The 24,880-nt window shown below is 45.1% G+C and overlaps 1 protein-coding gene across 1 annotated transcript in view; it reads left to right on the top strand.

Moving 5' to 3' along the window:
* Nucleotides 1-24,880, top strand: part of cntnap5a (contactin associated protein family member 5a) — a 158,753-nt gene that overhangs the window by 120,748 nt on the left and 13,125 nt on the right. The window contains exons 14-18 of the mRNA XM_077216325.1: nt 4,527-4,683; nt 5,742-5,869; nt 6,065-6,235; nt 10,015-10,233; nt 10,393-10,632. Of these exons, the coding sequence (XP_077072440.1) occupies nt 4,527-4,683; nt 5,742-5,869; nt 6,065-6,235; nt 10,015-10,233; nt 10,393-10,632 (915 nt within the window). The remainder of the gene's footprint in view (nt 1-4,526; nt 4,684-5,741; nt 5,870-6,064; nt 6,236-10,014; nt 10,234-10,392; nt 10,633-24,880) is intronic.

Raw genomic sequence — 24,880 nt, forward strand, 5'->3', positions numbered from 1 at the left:
GTGCTTCTACCCGTTTAGGGTGAGAACACGGGAGGAGACTGGCTCTACACGTAAGCTATAATATCTAGCGAACGTCTTAGGTGTCGCCCAGCCCACAGCTCTACAGATATCTGTTAGCGAGGAGCCACGTGCCAGCGCCAGAGGAGGATGCAACGCTTCTCGTGGAGTGTGCATGCAACCTGAGTGTGCAGGGCATGCCTTGTGCTTGGTAAGCCAAGGCGATGGCATCCACTATCCAGTGGGCCAACCTCTGCTTGGAGACAGCCTTTCCCTTCTGCTGGACTCCATAACAGACAAAGAGCTGGTCTGAGGTCCTGAGACTTTGGGTTCTGTCCAAGTACAAACGCAGGGCGCAAACGGGACAGAGCAAAGTCAGGGCTGGGTCTGCCTCCTCCAAAGGCACGATTCGTCGACCGAAAATGCGTGCAGGTCTCCTACCCTCTTGACAGAGGCCAGTACAACCAATAGCAAAGTCTTCATGGAAAGAAGCTTAAAGTCTACTGATTGCAAAGGCTTAAGGGGAGCATCTTAAATTGCTCAAAGCACCAGGGAAAGGTCCCAAGAGGGTATGGAGGGGGGTCGAGGAGGATTTAATCGTCTCGCCCCCCTAAGAAACGTGACGACCAGGTTGTGCTTTCCAGCTGTTTTGCCATCTATGTGGCCGTGATATGCTGAAATAGCTGCAGCATGTACTTTGAGGGTGGAGAGAGACAGCCTTCACTCCAACCCTTGCTGCAAGAAGGAAATTAAAACGGCTGGCAGTGGGAGGTCTCTGAGGAAGCAAACTGGTCTACCTGAGCCTCCCCAAACTCTCTCCAGACCAGCTGAACCGCCTGGGGGTGGAGTCGCCATTCACCCGGAAGCACAGCTCGTGATAGCTCGTCTGCCACACGGTTGAGCACGCCGGGGACATACATGGCTCGAAACAACCTCAGATAATTTTGATTCCAGAGGAGGAGATGGCGGGCGAGTTGCGACATGCGTAGACCACCTTGTCTGTTGATGTACACAACGGTCCCAGTGTTGTCCGTACGGACCAGCACGTCCCTGCCCTGTAGCGGCCTTTTCAAGCGGCTCAGAGCGAGATGTACTGCTAGCAACTCGAGGCAATTGATGTGCCAATGCAGTTGGGGGTCCGTCCACACCCCTGACACTGCATGCCCATTGTAGCCCGTAAGTGGCAAGATGCCACCAGCGACGAGCAGATTGAGGAGCTGCGGGTGGTGGGGTAGAGGCAGCAGCTGACCACCGTGGCAGAATGTGTTTGATAGCCTCTGTCTGCTTTTGTACAGCCAAGAACTGCTGGGCAAAGTTTCTCGACCGCATCGCCGAAGAGGCCGGTCTGGGAAACAGGGGAATAAAAGAAACGGAGCTTGTCGGTCTCCCGCATGTCGGCCAGACACAGCCAGAGATGGCGTTCCTGGACCACTAGTGTGGACATCGCACGACCCACTGACCAGGAGGTAACCTTCGTCGCACGAAGTGCGAGGTCCATCGTGGCATGAAGTTCCTGGAGAACTTGTGGATTAGGACCACCCTCGTGCAGTTCCTTCAGTGCCTTGGCCTGATGGACCTGCAACAACGCCATAGCGTGCATGGCAGAGGCAGCTTCCCCACAGGCCTTGTAAGCCTTGTCAAATAGGTCGGATGAGAACCTACAGGCCTAGGAAGGAAGACACGGTTCTCTTCGCCAAGTGGAGTTAGGGCACAGCTGCATTGCAGCGGCCTGCTCCACTGGCGGGATACGCGTGTATCCCTTAGCTGCCCCACCATCAAGGATGGTGAGGGAGGAGGAGCCACTGAGACGGTTTCTGGCAGTAAAAGGTGCCGTCCACATCCCTGTGAGCTCCTCGGGCACTTCTGGGAAGAAAGACACTGGGGTGGGTTGCTGAGAACCAGCGCACACCACCCCGAGATACTAATCATCCAGCCTCGAGGGCTCGGGACACAGTGGGGGGTTCCACTCGAGCCCGATCCTGTTGGCAGCCCGGGAAAGCATGGCCATCATCTCTGGATCAGACTCGGACTGTGCTGGCACACCCAGAGGAGGAAGCGGCTCTGAGCCGTCGTCCGCGGAGATGTCTGACCCACCCTCCGATGTAGCAATCGACAACTGGTCGTCGAGGGGAGCACCAAAGGAAACGACTGGTACACATCTCGAGGACGGTCCAGCACGTTCGGTTGGTAACTCAAATGGCTGCAGAGCGTGAGCGGGATGAGGGTTCCTAGGGGGTTGGTTCCCCGAAGGAAGTGCGCTTACCGTGATCCTCAGGTCTTCCGTGTTACTGCCCGAAGGCAGACACACAGGGACCTTTGCAGGAACGAGAGTCTCGACCGCAGCTTTGAGATGGTCATCTTCCCACTATGGGTACATGATTCATCGACGAACGCTGCCTCAGCGTGTTCAAGGCCCATACACACGAGGCAGCGACTGTGATCATCCCGTATTCCCAGGTAAAGACCGCATCCAGAAACACACAGATAGAAAGTCATCTTGAAAAAGATGTGAACTATCTGTGTAAGCTCTTTTAGGAACTGCTCTCACAGGTGCTGAGGCATGCAGGGGAACAGTCACTGCTAACACCGACAGGAATGTGCACCTGTCTGTGCGTGGTCTCTCTCGCGCTGGTCTTACCAGCTTTTAAAACAGCTTTTGAGCGCTCTCAGGCGCATCTTACCAGCTGTAAAAACAGCTGTTGAGCGCTCTGAGAGGCGCACCTTACCAGCTGTTTTAACAGCTTTTTTTGCTTTGCTCAAATAAGGAAAGTAAAAAAAAGAGAGAGAGGAAAAAAACGTTCACGGTGCTGCGCCGTCACGCCCGCACCAAAGTGAAGAGGTCTTTTGTAAGAGGCTTGTCTTCTCAGATTCACTCTTGAAAACAGCATCGAAGTGTTGGCTCTGAAGCAAAAAACTGAAGTGCAATTGCAGCAGCTGCTCGTTATATACCCGCGCTAACGAGGCCGCGCAGCTGATGCAAATGATTGCACGCCAATGTGTATTGGCTTGTTTTAGTTTCATTCAAAGTAGATTGGCCTCTCTAGCGAGATTTCCTATTGGTCAAACATGACCTACGTTGTAGTGACTTTTAAAGTGTAGTGATTTTTTAAATTAACTTACCCCAGCACAAGAATAAAAAAAACACTTTAAATTAAACTGAAATGGATAATTATATGAGTTGAACATTCCGTGTAATATTTCTTAACAGATACAAAAAAAGATTGAATTTTTAAGATGTTAATAGAGTTATGTTGGAAGTATTATTATTAGTAGTAGTATAATTCATGATGAAAATGTTCTATTTGATATCTAAATTGCATAAAGCAGTAAAAGACTTATATTAATGTTAAATACTTAAAATACAATTTCTTGCTTGTTTTCTATCATATTTGTTTAACATATTTAAAATATTTATTTTGAGGGTCGTTGTCTTGACAAAGTTTTTAATTTCATTTTAGTGGAGTGGGTAAATTATTATGGTGTAACGTAATTACCGTGGCATACTACCGCGGGAGTGTTTCTCACTCACATTCAGGAGGCTGGTCTCAATAGATTTGATCAAATACTGAAATGTACAAGAGAAATCCCAAAAGTAGTTTTATTTAAGTTACAGATGGCTTGTAGTTCATAAGCTAGCAGAGAATGAAATAATATCCATATATTTATTTTCAGTCTGGCAGTCATCCCAGTCTGAAACCATAATTATTGCCCATATCAAATTCCACTTGGCGGTAATATGCAGTGCAGACCAAAGATTTATCGGAAGTCATTATTACAGTACAACACCTTATCACAATTGTTCTGATTTAGTGTGCTAAATTGAAATGTCAGTTTAAAGATCTGTCAGTTCTTCCAAGTCTATACTTGAGAGTGCAAACTCTTCTTTTTAACACAAATCAAGGGTATCATATTCCCCAGTCACTGTTATCAAGTAATTATTGTCACTTTTACTGCCACCTTTCCTTTCAGTTTTAACAAATTGTTTCCATCTTTCAATTTCTGCATGTGTTCAAAATGGACCACAGTAGGGAGGATCATAGATAATTGTTTTTGGGGTTTATTTTTTTTGGTTTATTTTTTATTTGCTTATTGAAATTTTACCTTAACATCTTTGATATATCACTACCTATATGTCAATAAAATGTATAACTTAAGTCATCTGATGTTACATTTATAACGCCTAGGCTGCATAGGCTAGTTGTAAGTGGGGTAACAGTAAGTAAAAAGCGTTATAATGTCAATGTGTGAATTGGTCAATTGCATATGAAATTATGTCTCTATATCCCACATTATTATTTAACACGCTAAAAAAAAGTTTTGTTTTATCCTTGTGTTTTAATTTTTGTGCCTATTACCGAAAATATGCATGAAACTGTCTATTATTTTGGGAGGAGGTAGAGGACTGAATTGTACAGGTCTTAAATGGAAGCAAAGAGTTTGTTGTGCATTAATTAAATATCGATGTTACATTTTTTTGAGCCTTACTTTATACAGGTTCCATTACTTGAATAAGTCTGGTGTTGTTGCAGATGGCACCCCTCTGTCCTGGTGGGTGGACCGCAAAGGAGAGAAGAGAACTTACTGGGGTGGATACCAGCCAGGGGTGCAGCAGTGCTCCTGCGGTCTGGAAGAGAACTGTGTCGACATGAACTACTTTTGCAACTGTGATGCAGACAGAGTGTCATGGTAACAAGGCAAATGCAACTCATTATGTCTGTTAGATTACAGAGATGATGGACCTTACTTTTACTAACACTGGGTCTCATTCACTGATAACAAGTTGCGTAATTATGCGCACAGACAAAGCTCAAAACCGGATGAAAAACATTAAACACCTTTAATATAAGCCTAGTCTACTTTTATTTGGGAAGTTATCCCAGATCCGTGTTTTTTTTTGTTTTTTTTACTCTGAAATAAGACTTATTTTAGGGTCACTAATTTATTACATTTATTATTTATTATGTAAATATTATATGTTAAAAATAAGTTTTTACTTCTTCTTGAAACTATAGTAAAACATTAATATTGGGAATTGTTGTTTTCAATTTTAATATATTTCAAAATGTTATTTATGTGATGCATAGCTGCATTTTTATCTTCATTACTCCAGTCTTCAGTGTCACATGATCCTTCAGACATCATTCTAATATGCTGATTTGATGCTCAAGAAACATTTTTCTTTTTTTTTATCTCATTTGAAAACAGTTGTACTGCTAAATATTTTTGTAGACACTGTGATACATTTTTTTTTGTATTCTTTGATGACTAGAAGATTCAAAAGAACAGCATTATTTAAAATATATTTTTGTATACATTCTTTTCTCACACGTTTGATCGATTTAAAGCATCCTTGCTAAATAAAAGTATTAATTTCGCTCAAAAAATTAAATCTTACCTACCCCAAATTGTTTTAACAGTAGTTTATATCTAATATATTCATGATTCATTTTAGTTTATTCTTTGATGATGTAAATTGATGATTTTTGCATGATTACTGCATTAAAAGTAGACAATGGAATCATATTCTTTGATGATGTAAATTGATGATTTTTGCATGATTTCTGCATTACAAATAGACAATGGAATCACATTCACTTGTCCTTCATATGGTAGCCTATACATATATTTGTGTTGTCTATTTGTGTTCAGTCTTTTTTTTTTCTAAATGCTGTCTCTTTGGACTTCATACATTGCCTTATACATATATTGATAGGACTGTTTTGAATTTGTGCTTTTGTCTACAGGGAGAATGACACTGGTGTCCTCTCATATAAGGAGCACTTGCCAGTGCAGGAGATTGTGATTGGTGATACTTTCAGACTAGGCTCTGAAGCCATGTATGTCGTAGGACCCCTGCAGTGCTCTGGTGACAGTACGTGAACTGAACTGATCTGTTGTTGTCAAACATGCCAAGGTTTGATGTTTGAAAGAGAATAAGAGGAAACGATAAAGAAAGAAAAGAAAAAGAAAAAAGACTACAAATAGCAGATAATTATATTTATAAAAATAATAGGTAAAGGTCCAGACTATCAAATATATGACATTTATCTTTCTTCCTCCCTGTTAGAGTCCCTGTGGAATGCTGTATCTTTTTATCAAGCGGCTTCAAGTCTGCAGTTCCCAGCTCTTCAGGCAGAGCTTTCCCTCGATGTCTCCTTCTACTTCAAGACTGCTTCCCCCTCCGGGGTCTTCCTGGAAAACATGGGCATTCAAGACTTTATTAGGGTTGAGCTGAGCTGTGAGTCCCATTATCATACTTTAATACTGTAGAAATGTCATATTAAAGTTTCTGTTTTAGAAATATAATTGCACAAATAATTTAAAGGGGTCATGAACCGCATTATTTGATTATTTTATAATGTTTCCTTGGGTGCACTTATAATGTTAGTATGATTTTTAAATAAAAAATTGTCATCATTTAGAAATAAAAAGCATTTTTAAAATAAAAAGCACTCTGATTTTAGAGATTTTAGCCTTTGATTTGAACACTCTGTTTGAAGGGGTTTGTCTGTCACTGAGACTTCAGTGCCCACTGCTGATTGGCTAACATCTGTGTTAGTACATGTGGAACTCTCAAAAACTTTAGGCACATTTTTACTATTACAGCTCTCAAGGTTAACTAATCAGAAAAAGTCTTGATTATAGCATTATAATTAGTTCAAGGCATGAAAGGTTTCTGTGATGAGCATGTAGCCTATAACAGATATGTTGAGCGCATGAATGCAGTGATCTCGTCTTTGCAAGTCGATTTCTGCACACTAACGAATACTTTCATCATAACTAGGTGCAAACATGATGTAAATAAAAGATTCTTTGAATGCAACGGGAGTTTTTGCGAGAGTGCAGAACTGTCACTGATAGACTCGCACTGTTTGATTGACAGCTCCAGCGATTGTAAGAGAGCGTTCTTTGATCATTTTCTATATATTAATCACAATTTAAATAACAGATTATTTTTTTCCTATTAAGAGAAACAATGTGAAGTTGACCCTTTAGTCACTGGTTTTACTGACACAAACAGCAATAAACGATTTTGAGACAAAGAACTTCTGACTGTATACATGTATCAGAAATCACTAGTCACTGATCAGGAATTAGAATTAACTTGGTTACTTACATGTTGTGGCATTACTGACGAGTCCATATCGTAAAAGTCTGTTTGATAAGCCTGTGCCACAATTGTGACTGATTTACCAAAGAATAGGTGAAATGTACCGAATAAAAATAAATAATGCTCAACTGAGACATTCACATTGTTGAATGTAAATAACCACATTCCTAGCATTAGGATCCTTTAGGAGGTAATGTTATTTTTAGTCCAGTGATCCACTTATTGCTCTTCTCTCCTCGTCATCTCACTAACACGAAAGTTGAGATGATGAAGTAGGTGTTAATCGTCTGCAAAGGCGGTCTTTCACCTAGGCACATTTCAAGACTAGTAATTATCTTGGCTTGGTTTCAATAAAAGCTGTTTTTGGACTAACAAGGACGTTTTAAGTTTTGATTTTCTTATAGTATGATGACCTCGTACATGTCAAAAGAAATTTTGATTTCTCAATTCATGAGAAATTCATTCCCTTTAATATAACGCATAAATCTAAAATAGAATAATTTAGATTAAAGGGTTAGTTCACCACAAAAAGAAAATTATATCATCATTTACTCACCCTTGTATTTTTACATACCCGTTAGACTTACGTTCATGGCTCAAATGAATATATTCTGAAAAAGATCTGAGCAGTTCTGTACTCTTAATTGACAGCTACACAACTGAAACTTTGACGCTTCAAAAAGTTCATAAAGAGATCGTAAAAGTAATCCATATGAATTGAGTGGTTTAGTCCAACTTTTCTGAAGAGACACAATCACTTTATATGATGAACAGATTAAATGTCGGCTTTTATTTACATATAAACATTGATCAACGAACATAAACAGAAGCTCAACTGAACCTGCTTGACATGCCACCTCATTGGTTCTTGCAGAAGCTCAAACGTGCTGCGTAACACACGAGAATTGAACCTCATTCAAATGCAGTTATGAGTATAAATACTTATCTGAAACAAAGATAAAGGTACCGTGAACTTTAATAGTAGCTAGAAGAATTGTAAATACTCCTGGTTTGTGATGTGATGTTTGTGATGTTTTTGTGATGTATTAAAAAAAATTATGTTGGTGAGTTTTGAAGCTGATTAAATTGCCCTGCAAAGGGACAAATAAAGATTTTACTACTACTACTCATTGGTTCTCGCACGTCAAGTAAACATGCTTGAGCTTACTTTCATCATTAATGATGTGTGTGTTGATGCATGTTTATCTGTAAATAAAAGACTGTTTAAAGAGTGTATAAAAGTGTCTTTTCAGAAAATTTTGACTAAACCGCTCAATACAAATGGATTAGTTTTCCGATCTCTTTATTAAAGGGTTAGTTCACCCAAAAATGAAAATGATGTCATTAATGACAAACCCTCATGTCGTTCCAAGCCCGTAAGACCTCCGTTAATCTTCGGAACACAGTTTAAGATATTTTAGATTTAGTCCGAGATTTTTCTGTCCCTCCATTGAAAATCTATGTACGGTATACTGTCCTTGTCCAGAAAGGCAATAAAGACATCATCAAAGTAGTCCACGTGATCTCAGGGGGTTAGTTAGAATTTTTTGAAGCATCGAAAATACATTTTGTTCCAAAAATAACAAAAACGATGACTTTATTCATTATTGTATTCTCTTCCGGTTCTGTTGTCAATCCGCGTTCACGAGGCCAGTGACGCTGCTGACGTAAGACGCTGCTGACATTTTATCTGGTGCGTCCGTGTATTCGGGTTCAAATAAATATGTCTGGTTAAAAAAAATGCAAGTCTTCCCCTGTCTCGAAATCCTTAGACATGTTTGCAAAGATTGTTTTGTTTACAGCGTGCCTGACTCCCTCAGACTGTAAACAAAGCTTGGGCGCACCAGATAACACGTCAGCTCGTCTTATGTCAGCGGACTCATGAACGCGGATTGACAACAGAACCGGAAGAGAATACAATGCTGAATAAAGTCGTCGTTTTTGTTATTGTTTGGAACAAAATGTATTTTCGATGCTTCAAAAAATTCTAACTAACCCACTGAGGTCACATGGACTACTTTGATGATGTCTTTATTGCCTTTCTGGACAAAGACAGTATACCGTACATAGATTTTCAATGGAGGGACAAAAAGCTCTCGGACTGAATCTAAAATATCTTAAATTGTGTTCCGAAGATGAACGGAGGTCTTACGGGCTTGGAACGACATGAGGGTGAGTCATTAATGACATCATTTTAATTTTTGGGTGTACTAACCCTTTATCTTTTTGATGTCAAAGTGGTAGTTGCATAACTGTCAATGGAGGGATAGAAATTTGAGTGGAAGCAGGGCCTTGAACTATGATTGGCTGATTGTTAATGTAATAGGTAATACTTTTATATAAGTTTATATTTCTTAACATTAGGTATGATGACTATACCAATATAAAAATGTTTACAACATTTATTATTTTAAGTGTTAATTTTAATTTACAAATATATTATTGTTAACTGTGTTAATTCATGTTTGTCCATAATGCATAAAATAATGTTAATTTATTCAAATTAAAAATGTTAAAAATGTATTAATATACAGTTATTCAAAGCTTTGAGGTTGGTTACATTTTTCAATAAATATTTATTATTATTATTATTATTTCAAAAGAACAGAATTTGAAATAGAAATCCTGTGTAATATTAAAAATCCTTTCACTGACTTTGATAAATTTGATGCATTTTTCCTGAAGTGTTAATTAAAATCAAGCTAACCAAGGTCTTCAGGATTACTATTAAGTTACAGGCAGGTCAGTGTGATCAAGGTTGGTGCTAAACTCTGCCGGAAAGGGGATCTCCAGGGGTCAGGGTTGAGAATTCAGGCAGATTTTGCTTTATTGTTAGCGGTTTTAGAAGTGTTATTTTTTCTACTTGTTAAGACTGCTTTCAAATCCTCATGTTCCTGTGCACCCAGCTCCCTCAGCTGTGACTTTCTCCTTTAACACGGGCGACGGGCCAGTAGTCCTGACCGTCAAATCTCCTGTCCCACTGAACGACAGGCAGTGGCATTGGGTTCGTGCCGAACGCAATGTGAAAGAGTCCTGCCTGCAGGTCGACCAGCTGCCCCTGCGGATCACAAAAACACCACCTGACGGACACCTTCGCCTTCAGCTTGGAAACCAGCTGTTTGTTGGTAAAACTGACCTTTTGAAAGTGCATTGCAGAAAGAAAAGAGTTATATTTGTTTGTTACTCTTCATTCAGTCCAGTAGTAGTTGTCATTTAGTGCATCTGCCTCTGAAAAAAATGTCTGATTACTCTTTTTTTCCATAATTTCCTCTCTCATCTCTCAGGGGGCACAGCCACAACACATAGAGGCTTTCTCGGATGTATTCGGGCATTAAACATGAATGGAGTGAATTTTGACATGGAGGAACGGGCCAAAGTGACACCTGGAGTGAGTTCAGGGTGTGCTGGTCACTGCAGCAGTTCAGCTCGGCTCTGCCACAATCGGGGGAAATGCATTGAGAAGAGCAGCGGTTACATGTGCGACTGCACTCACTCCGCTTACGGGGGACCCTCTTGCACAGAAGGTAATATTCCAAATTGAACTAGTGATGTCAATAAATGAAACCTTTCATAACCGTTAAATCAAAACATAGAAAATTACAATTAGCTAGAAGAAAAAAAGGAATGCACTTAAAAACACTATTCATAATAACTAATAGCATGCTTAATTTGATAGAATCTACTTTTTTACTATGATTTGGTGAGTACCAAATAAACATAATCAAATAAATTAATGAAATATGAAATGCATTTCCTTTTTAATAATCAGATGCAACCTAAAACCCTGGAATTGTTTTTGCAGAAAGTCATTCTGCAATAATGAATACTTCCAACAGCATAATCTTTATCTCAGACATGATGAAACTGCCATGTAATATGAAACATGAATTCATGGATGACTTAGTGACGTCTATGTATTTGCATAATTTACTGTAAAAATAATTGCTCCATATGTCAGTGGGCAAGCGCTACCAGTCATTGAATAACTGGGCTCTATCAAAGGTTTGATGTTGCCTGTATGAGCAGTGAAGCACAGAAGTCTTGGAGGCGTATGTGTTGAGTGGGATTTTTGAACATCTTGATGTACAGAATTTGAAACAAAGCTATTTTTTACATAAGTATCGTCTCTGTTACGTATGTAACCCTCGTTCCCTGAGTAGGGAACGGAGACGCTACGTCGGATGACGACGAATGGGGTTTCGCTTAGAAAGCCTATCAACTTCGAGTATTACAAAACTAGCCAATGGCAAATAAATGCCATGGGTCTGCGGAATTTGCATAGCGTATCTCCGCCCTACCTCGTGGGTATAAACGGAAGACGCTGGCAACATGCAGATAAGTTTCTTCGCTGAGGAGCCAAGACTGAGCTTCAGGCGATCCCCGCGGTACAGCGGAAAGTGGTAGGCAGACGTAACGTCTCCGTTCCCTACATACGTAACCGAGACGTTCCCCTTTCGTTGTCACTCCGAGTTACGTTGGATGACGACGAATGGGGTTACCAGTCTAATCACGCCACCTTCTCGGCTGTCTTCCAGTGCCCTACGTAAATCTGAGATCCCTGTCGTGAAACTGGCACGGATAAAAGGACTCCTATTTAGCACAGGAAGCCCAAGGTACACTGGGGAGCATATCCCAAGGTTTAGGGGAATATGCAATTAATGCCAACCCAGAGGGGGGGACTTAGAGAATACACATATGACCCGAAGGATGCATATGGAGAACACTGGGGTGTCCAGCCGCAGGTGGAATATTTCAACCCCAGGGGAGGCAAGGTGGCTTGCCAAGGGAAAGACACATGCTCAGAGAGGATTACAGTGGAAATACGCATGTGGGGGTCGCTCAGAGGAGGGACCATGCACACGGGAGGCACCTAACCGACGCGCAGGCAAAGACACTGGCGCCGACCTGAGGAGAATATCGCACGTATCCAGTCCGTGGAGTGTAATGTCGAGCAAGCGAAGACACCTGAGCGGGTCCAGTACTAGCTAGTTGAAGCGAGTACATGAGAGGACACTGGCTCCACTCGGAGATTGTAGAATCTGGCGAATGTGTTCGGTGTCGGCCAGCCTGCAGCTCTTCAGATGTCTGTCAGCGAGGCGCAATGCACTAGAGCCCAAGAGGACGCCACAGTCACGAGTGGGCAGTCACACCAAGGGGGCACGGTCGAATTTGCTGCTGGTAAGCCAAAGCAATATCCAGTGAGACAACCTCTGCTTTGAGAGAGCCTTTCCCTTCAGCTTCCCACCATAACAGACAAAGAGCTGGTCTGAGGTCCTGAAACACTGCGTTCTGTTTACATAGGCGTGGAGGGCGCGAACTGGACAGAGCAGTGCCAAGGCAGCCAGGGGCAGCGCTTGCAGGTTCACCACCTGGCCCCGCAAAGGGAGTGGTAGGAACCTTGGACACATATCCAGGCCGGGGTCTCAGGATCATGTGAGAGTAAGCCGGCCCGAATTCATGGAACGCTTCGTCAAAGGAGAATGCGTGCAGGTCCCCTACCCTCTTGATGGAGGCCAGTGCAACCAGGAGCGCTGTCTTCATTGACAGGAACTTAAGCTCCACTGATTGCAGAGGCTCAAAGGGAGCACTCCGCAGGGCAGTTAGCACCACTGCGAGGTTAGCACCACCAAGAAGGCTCACTGGGGGAAACGCATACTTGCGGCCCTGCGGCCAGCTGTGCGCCAGAGCATCTGTGCCGAGCGTGCCCTCGGTCAGGGAATAAAACTGGGCACAATGGGTCGAGTCGTGAGAGGCAAACAGATCTATCTGTGCGTCCCCGAACTGGTCCCAAATCAGCTTAACCGCCCGGGGATGGAGCCGCCATTCCCCCGGGAGGAGCTGAAACCGTGAGAGCTCGTCGGCTACACAGTTCAGAGCTCCGGGGATATAAATGGCACGAAGTGACCTCAGATGCTTCTGACTCTATAAGAGGAGGTGGCGGGCAAGTTGCGACATATGGCGGGAGGGGAGACCACCTTGGCGGTTGATGTACGCTACAGTGGCGGTATTGTCTGATCGGACTAGTACGTGTTGGCCCTCGAGCACGGCACGAAAGCGGTGCAGAGCAAAACGTACAGCCAACAACTCGAGGCAATTGATGTCAGCAGTGACTGCGCACGCTCGTTCGTAAGCTGCGCGGACATGGCGACCGATTTCCATACCGAGAGAAGAGATCCTCTGCATGGGGCAGAGTTTGCTCTTCTCTCAGATGACCCGAAGGCCCAGACGGGCAGGGGTGTGAAGTAACGAATTGCATATACTCACGTTACTGTAATTAAGTAGTTTTTTTCAGAAATTGTACTTTATTGAGTAGTTTTAGTTTTGCACAGTTATGAATATTGATATTTTATGTGCAACAATAGCATGCTCAGGCCCAGTTTCTTTTCGCCTAATTTTAAATGCTCCCCCCCCCCCCCCCAATAATATGATTTAAATGGTGATGAGTGTACTGATATGATGCATTTTAAAAAGATGGATGATAGATATTCTTCAATCCTTCTGACAAAGAACAAAATATAATGTGAATTACAGTATGTGCAATTTTTTTAATTTATAAATTGTAGTGCACAGTGTTTATTATAAGGGGTAGAATCTGCAGCTCAGTACTCACTACTCACTACTAATGAGTACTTTTAAATAAGCTACTTTTTTACTCTTACTCAAGTAGTTTTTTGGACAAGTACTTTTTACTCTACTTGCACTACATTTTTTGGAATGTAATGGTACTTTTACTTGAGTATGTTTTTTCAGTACTTTTTCCACCACTGCAGACGGGCTAGGTGCCGGAGCACTAAATCCCTGTGTACGCAGACCTGATCTCGAGAGTGAGCTAGGATCAGCCAGTCGTCGAGATAATTCACGATGCGAACCTCGTTTTCCCGGAGGGGAAAAAGGGCTGCCTCGACGACCTTCGTGAAGACGCGAGGGGACAGGGCTAACCCGAATGGGAGAACTGCGTACTGATATGCCTGCCCCTCGAAAGCAAACTGCAGGAACGGTCTGTGTCGAGGGAGAATGGAGACATGAAAGTAGGCGTCCTTCAGGTCGATCGCTGCAAACCAATCCTGGGGCCGTACACATTCGAAAATGCGCTTGGCAGTGAGCATCTTGAACGACAGCCTGTGAAAGGGAGCGGTTCAGCACGCGCAGGTCGAGGATTGGCCGCAACCCACCGGTTTTCTTCGGGACAATGAAGTACGGGCTGTAGAAGCCGGACCTCATTTCGGCTGGAGGGACAGTCTCGATTGCACCCTTCGCCAGCAGGGTGGCAACCTCCACTCTCATGATAGGGGCATTGCCACCGACCATATTGGAGCGGATTCCCCTGAAGCGGGGAGGAGACAGCGCAAACTGAATCGCGTAGCCAAGCCTGATTGTTCGCGCGACCCAGCGGGACAGGATGGGAAGCTCTAACCAGGCTCCCAAGAACTGTACCAGCGGGGTCATGCGAACCACAGACTTCCCGTCGGTGGAGCAGCGAGGCGGAATGACTGTCCCGGACGTGGACGGCATAGTGGCCCAGTGTCGGGGCATAGTCATTGACCGCGACCTGACAGAGGAGACCAGGGAAGGACGAACGTTCCACGGGGGTCTGCTCTGCCAGGGGTCTGGCGACAGAGGGGGATGAGAGCGGCACGGTCTGGGGACGGCGGGGGCTGTCATTCGGCTCTGGGACAGAGGGGGACGAGGGGTGCACGGCTCGGAGGCGGCACACCGTGTCGTCCGAGAACTCTGTGTGCTCAGGGATGAACATGTCACTTCTTCTTTAACCACAATACGGTGCTGCCCACCCGGGGGTGAGCAGCGGGAAGTGGAAAACAAAGGATTCTCCCTAGGCCCTCCACCGGGGGAAGGAGTGGTCCTGCTACCATCTCCTGAGAAGTGACCATCATCCCTGAGCAGCCTGTCTCAGGAGCGCCGCTTGGCCCGGCGTTTAGCGGGGGGCGGGGCAGGAGAGGGCTGTGGCGTCCCCCTGCGGCCTCCAGAGCCAGCCCCGGTGAACGGGCGGGGTGGGAGCCGCGGGGGGGCGCCTTCGGCGGTGGGCAGACTGAGGGATCTGACCGGACGGCGGGGCCGTTGGGGCAGATTGCTTCAGTCTGCTCATGGGCGGTTGAGAACTGTTGTACAGCCCTCAACCGCACCGCCGAAGGGCCGACCTTGGATATGAGGGTGTCGAGCTGACGGGTCCGCCGGACATCCTGCACATCGGACAGGTTAAGCCACAGGCTTGAATGGTGGACATCACCTGACCCAGGGGGAGCAAGGTCAATGGCGGCGCGCCGCTCAATGAAGCTGGAAGACATGGGGGTCTTCTAGGATTTCGAGATGATCAGATTCACATCCGGGAAGAAAGGAATTGGGGTTAGACGGCGACGAGAGTCAGCGGCCACCCCAAAACCAATCGTCCCGGGAAAACATGGCCGTCATCTCAGGATCTGACTCGACAAATGCCATATGCACACCCGAAAGTGGCAGATTTTTGCCCGCCCTGTGATGCTGCGATGGACAACAGATCCGATTCTGGAACGTCAAAGGAAACCCGCGGGGGTCCGAAGACGGGCCCGCGGGCGCCCCCTGATCGCTCACGGGTTGCGTCAATAAAGAGGGGGGTGCGGGGCATGGACGGATAGTCGGCGCCTTTGTTCCACGCCAACACCCTCAGGTCACCCTGGCCACCAGCCGAAGTAGCAATTCACGTGGAGAGTGTTAGATCGGGGTGTGGATGAGGGGACTCTCTCTCAAACGAGATCATTGACTCTCGACCGTTATGACGCGATGGTCACGTTCCCCCGGGGAGAACATGAGTCATCCACAAACGCTGCTCTAGCGTGATCAAGCCCAAGCACGCAGAGAAGAGAATGTGCCCATCAAAATCGGAAATGAGTCAACCGCAACCAGAAATGCACGGGCGAGCCGTCTTTAAAAAGACATGCCACGTGCGAGCTCTTTTGTTAGAGAAAAGAAAACTCTGAGAGTGTTGAAGCGCCCTGGGAGAAACACACTCACTGGCAAACCACTGCACAGATAAGCAGGAAGCGCGCACTCGCCGGGAGATTGCCGTCACACCAACACCAGAGAATCTCGCTTGTCTGTAAGAAGCTGACAGTTCAGAGCTGGCTTGTGGAACGAAGAATTAACTTGGCTCCGAAGCGAAAACATATCTGCATGTTGCCAGCGTCTTCCTTTTATACCCACGAGGTAGGGCGGAGATACGCTATGCAAATTCCGCAGACCCATGGCATTTCTTTGCCTTAGGCTCGTTTTGTAATACTCGAAGTTGATAGGCTTTCTAAGCGAAACCCCATTCGTCGTCATCCAACGTAACTCGGAGTGACAACGAAAGGGAACCAACAGTTCACAATAAAAGCTGCCCTTCCATTAGTACAGAACAACAAAGCAATATTGGCTTATCTTAACCTTGCTAGGTTTGAATTGGCCATTGTTCTTGTGTGGGTGGAATGTTCTAGCTTCTTGTTAATGAAAGTTATGACATACTGGCAGACATATTTGAAAAATACCTTTTCAGAAATGTAGTTATACAATATTATATAAATTAACCTAGGTTGTATAATCTCTGTCAGTAAATTAGAGGGGAAAATCCACACATCTGCAGTCAGATGTGCGTTCTTTAGTTGGATCTGATCAAAGGGACTGAGGACAAGATGAGAAAGTCTGACTTGTATGATAGTCTGTGTCTAAGTGCTTGTCACTGTGAGGATGCACATTGTTCGGATAACATCTCCAAGATGTTAAATACCGTTTGACTAGTAAGCAAAAATCCAAATCACAGTCTCTACTGCACCAATTTAATTGATATTAATACTAGTGTAGAACATTGCATAGAAACTGTGTCTATTCCTCGTTTACTAAGATCAAATAATAAATCTACTGCGGGATCTAGAAAAAATCTAATTGTTATTAAAACAAAAAATCTCGCTAGTAGTGAACAAAAACAATTTCTAAAGCTAGGTCTCCTAAACATTAGATCGCTCACACCTAAGGCGGTAATTGTAAATGAAATGGTCACAGATAATAATTTCGATGTTCTGTGCCTTACTGAAACCTGGCTTAAACCAAATGATTATTTCGGTCTAAATGAGTCTACTCCGCCAGGATACTGTTATAAGCATGAGCCCCATCTTATCGGTCGTGGCGGCGGTGTTGCAACAATTTACAGAGATACCCTTAATGTTACTCAGAAAACTCGTCATAGGTTTAATTAGTTTGAAGTGCTTGTGCTAAATGTTACGCTCTTAGATGTAAGAAAAAAAAAACACATTATCTCTAGTATTGGCTACCGTATATAGACCGCCAGGGCCTTACGCCAATTTCCTAAAAGAGTTTGCTGACTTTCTATCAGATCTTTTGGTCAACGTCGATAAAGCATTAATTGTTGGAGATTTTAACATACACGTAGATAATTTAAATGATGCGTTAGGGGTTGCGTTTACAGATTTATTAAACTCCTTCGGGGTCAAGCAAAACGTCACCGGACCAACTCATCGTCTTAATCATACACTCGATTGAATTATATCATATGGAACCGATCCAACCGATATAGATATTGTAGCGCAAAGTGATGATGTCACTGACCACTACTTGGTAACTTGCATATTACGCACTGCTATAATATGTCATGCTGCACCACGTTATCGACCAGGTAGAACAATTCGTCCATCCACCATAGATCATTTCTCAAATAGCTTATCTGATCTGTCCCAGCTGCTGCCTGAACCCAAACAAACAGATGAACTAGACGAACTAACTAGCACTATGAGCTCCATTCTCTGTAGAACATCGGTTCCCCTTCAGGGACTACCGCTGCGTGAAATCGCAGTGGGAACGCCCTCAGCGCGATGCGTCTGAAGCATGAATGAAATCAGTCAATGGAGAGAATGAGCGTACGGCGTGTGACGTCATCGACCAGGAAGCTGCAAATATCCCCTGAGTACACAATATGCCAGCTTTAGTTACTTCAGCAGCTCTGTGTGTGTCTGAATCTGTCGATTGTGTTTGTCTGTTTTGTCAGGAGTTTTCACTATATATATTTTATATAAAAAAACCAATATGAGCGAGCAGTATAAGAAGTGTGTTCCCCCCTGCACTCGGTACATCACGGGTGGGGATTCACACGAGCTAAGTGTGGCTTGTTTGGGAGTGCAGCAATGCCCAGTCGGCTCTCGAGGGAGTCGATTGTCAGCATTGCGAGCGTTTTCCCTTGAGAACTCTGCGCTCGCGGCGATCGCTCTTCGAGGAGAGTGATTTGCTGCGAGCTCCCCGAGGATCGGGTCCCGCTTCTGTTGAGGCAGAGCGGCGGCGCTTGTCTTGGGGCTCGCAGATGGATCTCGCTGGCGACGTTGAGACGGGCTCCGCCCTATCTCAGCTATCTCCGACGAGATCTAGTGCCTCTCACCCGGCTCTGGAAGCACGCGCTGCGGCGGTTACTTCTGCCCGGGTGGAGGCACATGATGATGTTGAATTGAGATTTTCCAGTTCTGAGGAGCTGGATGTCGAAAGTTTTGCATCAGAGAAAACTAGTTTATCACATTATACTGCAAATGAAGAAGGTTTGATGGATGTATTATCTCGGGCTGTTGAAAAGCTAAAAAAAAAAAAAATAACAGTATCGAGGGGCCAGCTGATAGACAGGTTTCTAGAATTAAAAGCAATCTAGATGATAGATTTCTGTCTGCACGACCTCAACCTTCTAGCCGGTGCTTACCGTTCTTCCCAGATCTTCATGCTGAGGTTTCAAAGACCTGGGTTAGACCGGTTTCAAGCAGAATTTACACAAATCAGTCCAATGCTTATGGTAACATTGTTGGTGCTAAATCTGCTGGTTATGTGACGATACTGTAGGCGGAGGAGACGCTCGCGAGCTATCTCTCTCCTGCTTCATCGTCTTCACTTAAAGCACCGGCTCTTCCACCAAAAAAAAAATAAATAAATAAATATATATACCTCTGTGCTGGTGGGGAAGGCTTACTCGGTGGCTCGGCAGGCGGCTGCATGTTTGCATACGATGACTTTTATGCAGGCTTTTCAGGCCGACCTGCTCAAAGGAAATCTGAGGGGGGTCCCCGCCGAGAGAGACTTGCGTTCACCTCCCTTAAGGGTGCCCTGTCTCTCCCGGCGCCCTCAGGGGCCCGTCCTACTAACCCTGCCGAAACAGGGCGTAGAAGGGTCTGGCGAGTGCTTTCCCGAGGGACGCTCGCCGCCTCTAAGGAGGGTTCTAGTGTGTTCAGACCAGTCGTTCCCTGCCGGTGCGCCGTTACAGGGCACTGTGTCTGTCACGCAGAATGTTCAACCAGAGCAAAGTCTTTCGTCGAGTTCGTCTTCCAAAAGAGCACAGCAGAAGCGGAGTGTCATGTCTCGTGCCCCCCTGCAGAGAAACTGGAGGGACGAGGCGGGGCGCTCTTCGGCGCGGCCTTCTCGGGGCAGGACTGATCTGAGGACAGTCATTGTCGCCAGAAAGGCCGCGTCGAAAAAGTCCTGACGGGCTGAACGTCAGGGTTCTGAGGGTGGTCCCTATCGTGAAAGACCTGAGTTCACTGCACAAGAACACGGTGCCCTGTCTTTTCCGATGGCCTCAGGGGTCTGCTCTACTAACCCTGCCTTCACAGGGCGTAGAGAGACTCGGCGAGCGATTTCCAGAGGGACGCTCGCCCCCTCCGAGGAGGGTTGTGGAGTGCCCAGACCAGCTGTTCCCTGCCAGTACGTTACAGGGCGCTGTGTCTGTCATTGGGGATGTTCAAATCAGATCCGAGGACTGGTTTGTCATGATAGATCTAAAGGACGTTTACTTCCATGTATCTATCCTCCCTCAACACAGGAAGTTCCTGAGGTTCGCTTTCGGGGGCGAAGCGTACCAATATCGGGTTCTTCCGTTCGGCCTAGCACTGTCACCCCGAACATTCACGAAGTGTACGGATGCTACTATAGCCCCGCTGAGGTTACAGGGCATCCGCTTTCTGTACTATATAGACGATTGCTTGATTCTAGCTCAATCGGAACAACAGGCGGTTCGGCACCGAGATGTCGTTCTTGCTCATATCAAGTGACTGGGGCTGAGGCACAACGCCAAAAAGAGTGTTCTTTCTCCATTACAGAGAACCACTTTTCTAGGTGTAGTGTGGGATTCAACGACGATGCAGGAACGATTGTCACCTGCTCGTATTGCTTTGATTCTCGCTGCAGTAGATCAGGTCAAGCTAGGCCAGTCATCCACTGTAAAACAGTTCCAGAGACTGCTAGGTCTCATGGCAGCTGCATCCAACGTGATACCTCTTGGCCTCTTGCACATGAGACTGTTACAGTGGTGGCTCAGGACCAAGGGATTCTCCCCGAGGGGAAATCCGCTTCGCATGATCGTGAGTTTGCGACGGTGTCATCACGCCCTGATCATGTGTAAAGATCCTTGGTTTCTGTCCCAAGGCCCTGTGTTAGGAGCTCCTTGTCGTCGCGTTATGCTAATGACAGATGCCTCTCTCACGGGTTGGGGGGCGATCATGGATGGTCGCCCGGCTCAGGGTCTGTGGGAGGACCATCATCATCTGTGGCACTTAAACTGCCTAGAGATGTTGGCGGTGTTTCAGGCTCTGAAACACTTCCTCCCAGACCTAAGGGGCCACCATGTTCTTGTCCAGACAGACAACACATCGGTGGTTTCTTATATCAACCATCAGGGGGGTTTGCGTTCTCGCCCGCTTTACAAACTGGCACGTCAGATCCTTCTATGGTCCCAGGGGAAAATTCTTTCTCTGAGAGCTTTTATCTCCCGGGGTATTTAAATCAGGGGGCAGACATCCTGTCAAGACAGGGGCCGAGGCCCGGGGAATGGAGTCTTCACCCCGAGGTGGTGGAACTCCTATGGAAACATTTCGGTCTTGCCGAGGTAGACCTATTTGCTTCTCGAGAAACATCACACTGCCCGCTGTGGTTCTCTCTCAGCCATCCAGCCCCGCTGGGGTTGGATGCGATGGTACATCCGTGGCCGAGGTCACGCTCTTACGCTTTTCCCCCGATCGCTCTGCTCCCAGGAGTTCTGGAGAGGGTTCGCCGGGACGGGCTCAGTCTCCTGCTAATAGCCCCGTTCTGGTCGGCCCGGGTATGGTTTGCGGACCTAGTGTCTCTCCTCAACGGCTCTCCCCTAGAGATACCGATCAGGAGAGATCTGCTCTCTCAGGCGAGTGGGTCGATCCTTCACCCCTGTCTAGAGCTATGGAGGCTGTGGGCTTGGCCTCTGAGGGGGCCCAGCTCATAGATTCTGGTCTCTGGTCTTAACTGCCCGGTTGGTACAGTCCTGGATTTCCTGCAGGACCGTCTTTCCACAGGGTTATCCCACTCCACACTGAAGGTGTATGTGGCGGCCTTAGCTGCTTACCACACCCCTTCAAGTGGAGGTTCCCTCGGGAAACACCCACTTATGTCTCGCTTCCTTCGTGTCACCTTGAGGCTGAGGCCTGCAGTTCGCACGAGGGTACCAGCTTGGGATCTGGCCATCATCTTAGAAGGTCTCTCCCTTGCTCCTTTCGAGCCCATCGAGGAAGTTTCGGAAAAGTTTCTTACTCTAAAGACTATCCTTCTTCTCGCTATCTCATCTCTAAAAAGAATTGGAGATATTCAAGCACTTTCGGTGGCTCCCTCGTGCCTGGAATTTGCTCCTGGTTGGTTAAGGCCTTTCTCTTTCCGAGACCAGGTTATGTTCCTAAGGTTCCAACTGTTTCAGTTAGACCTATGGTTCTGCAGGTTTTCTGTCCTCCGCCTTTTCTGACGTCAGACCAGGAGAAAATTAATTTGCTGTGCCCAGTTTGGGTTTTGATGCTTACGTCCACAGAGCTGCCCTGTGGAGGAGATCGGAACAACTGTTCGTCTGTTTGGGTCACCTAAGAAGGGGTGTCCTGCATCTAGAAAAAGGATGAGCAAGTGGGTGGTCGAGGCCATCCCACTTGCTTATGGTTCGGCCCATCAGCCTTCACATTTGGCTGTAAGGGCTCATTCCACCCGGAGTATGGCTGCTTCTACAGCTCTTCTTTCAGGAGCTTCTCTTCAGGACGTTTGTGATGCGGCAGGCTGGTCCTCACCGCACACTTTCGTTAGATTTTATTCCCTCGATCTTAGCTCCACTCCCGGGGCTCAGGTTCTCTCGTCGGTTTGTGTCTCCTAATGACACGCGACGGGGATTTGGTCGTATGGGGATGTGGGTATTGCGTTCCCACTGTGATTTCACGCAGCGGTAGTCCCTGAAGGGGAACGTCCCGGGTTACGTATGTAACCCTAGTTCCCCGAAGGGACGGACGCTGCGTGTCCTGCCATACTCTCGGCATCCCCTTGGGTCGCTGCTTCAGTAACTTTTAAGCTGGCGTATATTGTACTCAGGGGATATTTATAGCTTCCTGGTCGATGACGTCACTCGCCGTACGCTCATTCTCTCCATTGACTGATTTCATTCATGCTTCAGACGCGTCACGCTGAGGGCGTTCCCACTGCGATTTCACGCAGCGTCCGTCCCTTCGGGGAACTAGGGTTACATACGTAACCCGGGACGATATTGTTGCACCCATTAGATTAAAAAAGGTCAGAGAAAAAAAGTATAGCACCATGGTACAATAATACTACGTATGTTTTAAAGAGAGAAACCTGTAATTTAGAGCGTAAATGGAAAAAACTAATTTAGAGGTCTTTAGAATCGCGTGGAAAGACAGTATGTCACGTTATAAAAAGGCCCTTAAAACGGCCAGGGCGGAGCACCTCAGCAAATTAATAGAAAACAACCGAAATAATCCAAGGTTTTTATTTAATACCGTGGCTAGACTAACAAATAAACAGACGTCGTCTGAACAAAATACCTCGTTACAGTTTAGTAGTAATGATTTCATGAACTTCTTCACCGAGAAAATTGAAAGCATCAGAATCAAAATCGTAAACGTTCGATCTCTGCTCGCGCCTTATAATTCAGCCGCAATTATCACCCCGCAAGAACAATTACAATGCTTTACAACCATAGAACAAAAAGAGTTAAATAAACTTATCACTTCATCTAAAACAACAACATGTTTATTAGATCCTATACCAACTGAACTACTGAAAGAAGTGTTACCTATAGTGGAAGAGCCTCTTCTCAATATTATTAACTCATCTTTATCTTTAGGTCATGTTCCAAGAACGTTCAAGCTGGCAGTTATAAAACCTCTTATTAAGAAACCACAATTAGATCCAAATAACCTAGCAAATTACAGACCCATTTCGAATCTTCCATTTATGTCAAAAATATTAGAAAAAGTTGTGTCTGCTCAACTCGGCTCTTTCTTGCAAGAAAACGACATCTATGAAAAGTTTCAGTCTGGATTCAGGCCACATCATAGCACTGAAACTGCGCTTGTTAGAATCACAAATGATTTACTTTTAGCTTCGGACCAAGGCTGTATCTCAGTACTAGTTTTACTTGATCTTAGTGCTGCGTTCGATACTATAGATCACACAATACTCTTAGATCGACTACAAAATTACACTGGTGTTCAAGGACAAGCATTAAGCTGATTCAGGTCATACTTATCTGACCGCTACCATTTCGTCTACTTGAATGGAGAAAAATCGATTATAACTTCGGCAAACTATAGAGTGGCGCAGGGATCTGTGTTAGGCCCTTTATTATTCTCAATATATATGCTGCCACTTGGTAATATTCTAAGGAAACATGGAATTAGTTTCCATTGTTATGCTGATGACACTCAAATATATATTTCATCACGGCCAGATGAATACGCTAAATTATCCAAATTGACAGATTGTGTTAATGATATAAAAGATTGGATGACGCGTAATTTTCTTTTATTAAATCCAGACAAGACAGAGGTAATACTTATCGGTTCTAAAAACCGTCCACAAAACCCTTCACAGCACGACTTTAACATAGTAGGATGCCCTGTTACTTTATCCGCTACAGTAAAAGACCTGGGTGTTATACTAGACCGCAACCTGTCTTTTGAAAAGCATATTTCATATGTTACAAAAACAGCCATTTTCCACCTTAGAAACATTGCTAAGCTACGTAATATGCTATCAGTCTCTGATGCAGAAAAGTTAGTTCATGTATTCATGACCTCGAGACTAGATTACTGTAATGCTTTATTAGCTGGTTGTCCTGCATCTTCAATAAACAAGCTACAGTTAGTCCAAAATGCAGCCGCTAGAGTTCTTACTAGATCAAGAAAATATGATCATATAACACCGATTTTATCATCACTTCATTGGTTACCTATAAAGTTCCGTATTAAATACAAGATATTGCTTTTGACTTATAAAGCTCTAAATGGTTTAGCTCCAGTTTTTATCGGATCTTCTATCGCCTTACAATCCATCGCGCTCTTTAAGATCACTAGATTCGAGGCTTCTGGTCATTCCTAGGATATCCAGATCCACCAAAGGAGGCAGAGCATTTTCACATTTAGCTCCGAAGCTCTGGAATAGCCTTCCTGATAGTGTTCGTAGCTCAGACTCTCTCTCCCAGTTTAAAACTAGACTGAAGACACATCTATTTAGCCAGGCATTCATATAAATTTTTATCTTACAGTTACTGTAAATTCGGCCTCTAGTTCATAAACGCCAGAGGAGAACTGGCCCCCGACTGAGCCTGGGTTCTCCCAAGGTTTTTTTTTTTTTTCTCCATTCGGTCATTTGATGGGGTGTTAGGACACCATTAGGTCACTGGATGGAGTTTTTCGGTTCCTTGCCACTGTTGCCTTTGGCTTGCTCAGTTGGGGATATTCAAAT

This window comes from Siphateles boraxobius, unplaced genomic scaffold (genome assembly GCF_051911475.1).
Source record: "Siphateles boraxobius isolate OS27281-9 unplaced genomic scaffold, OSU_SipBor_1 7, whole genome shotgun sequence".
Lineage (NCBI taxonomy): Eukaryota > Metazoa > Chordata > Actinopteri > Cypriniformes > Leuciscidae > Siphateles > Siphateles boraxobius.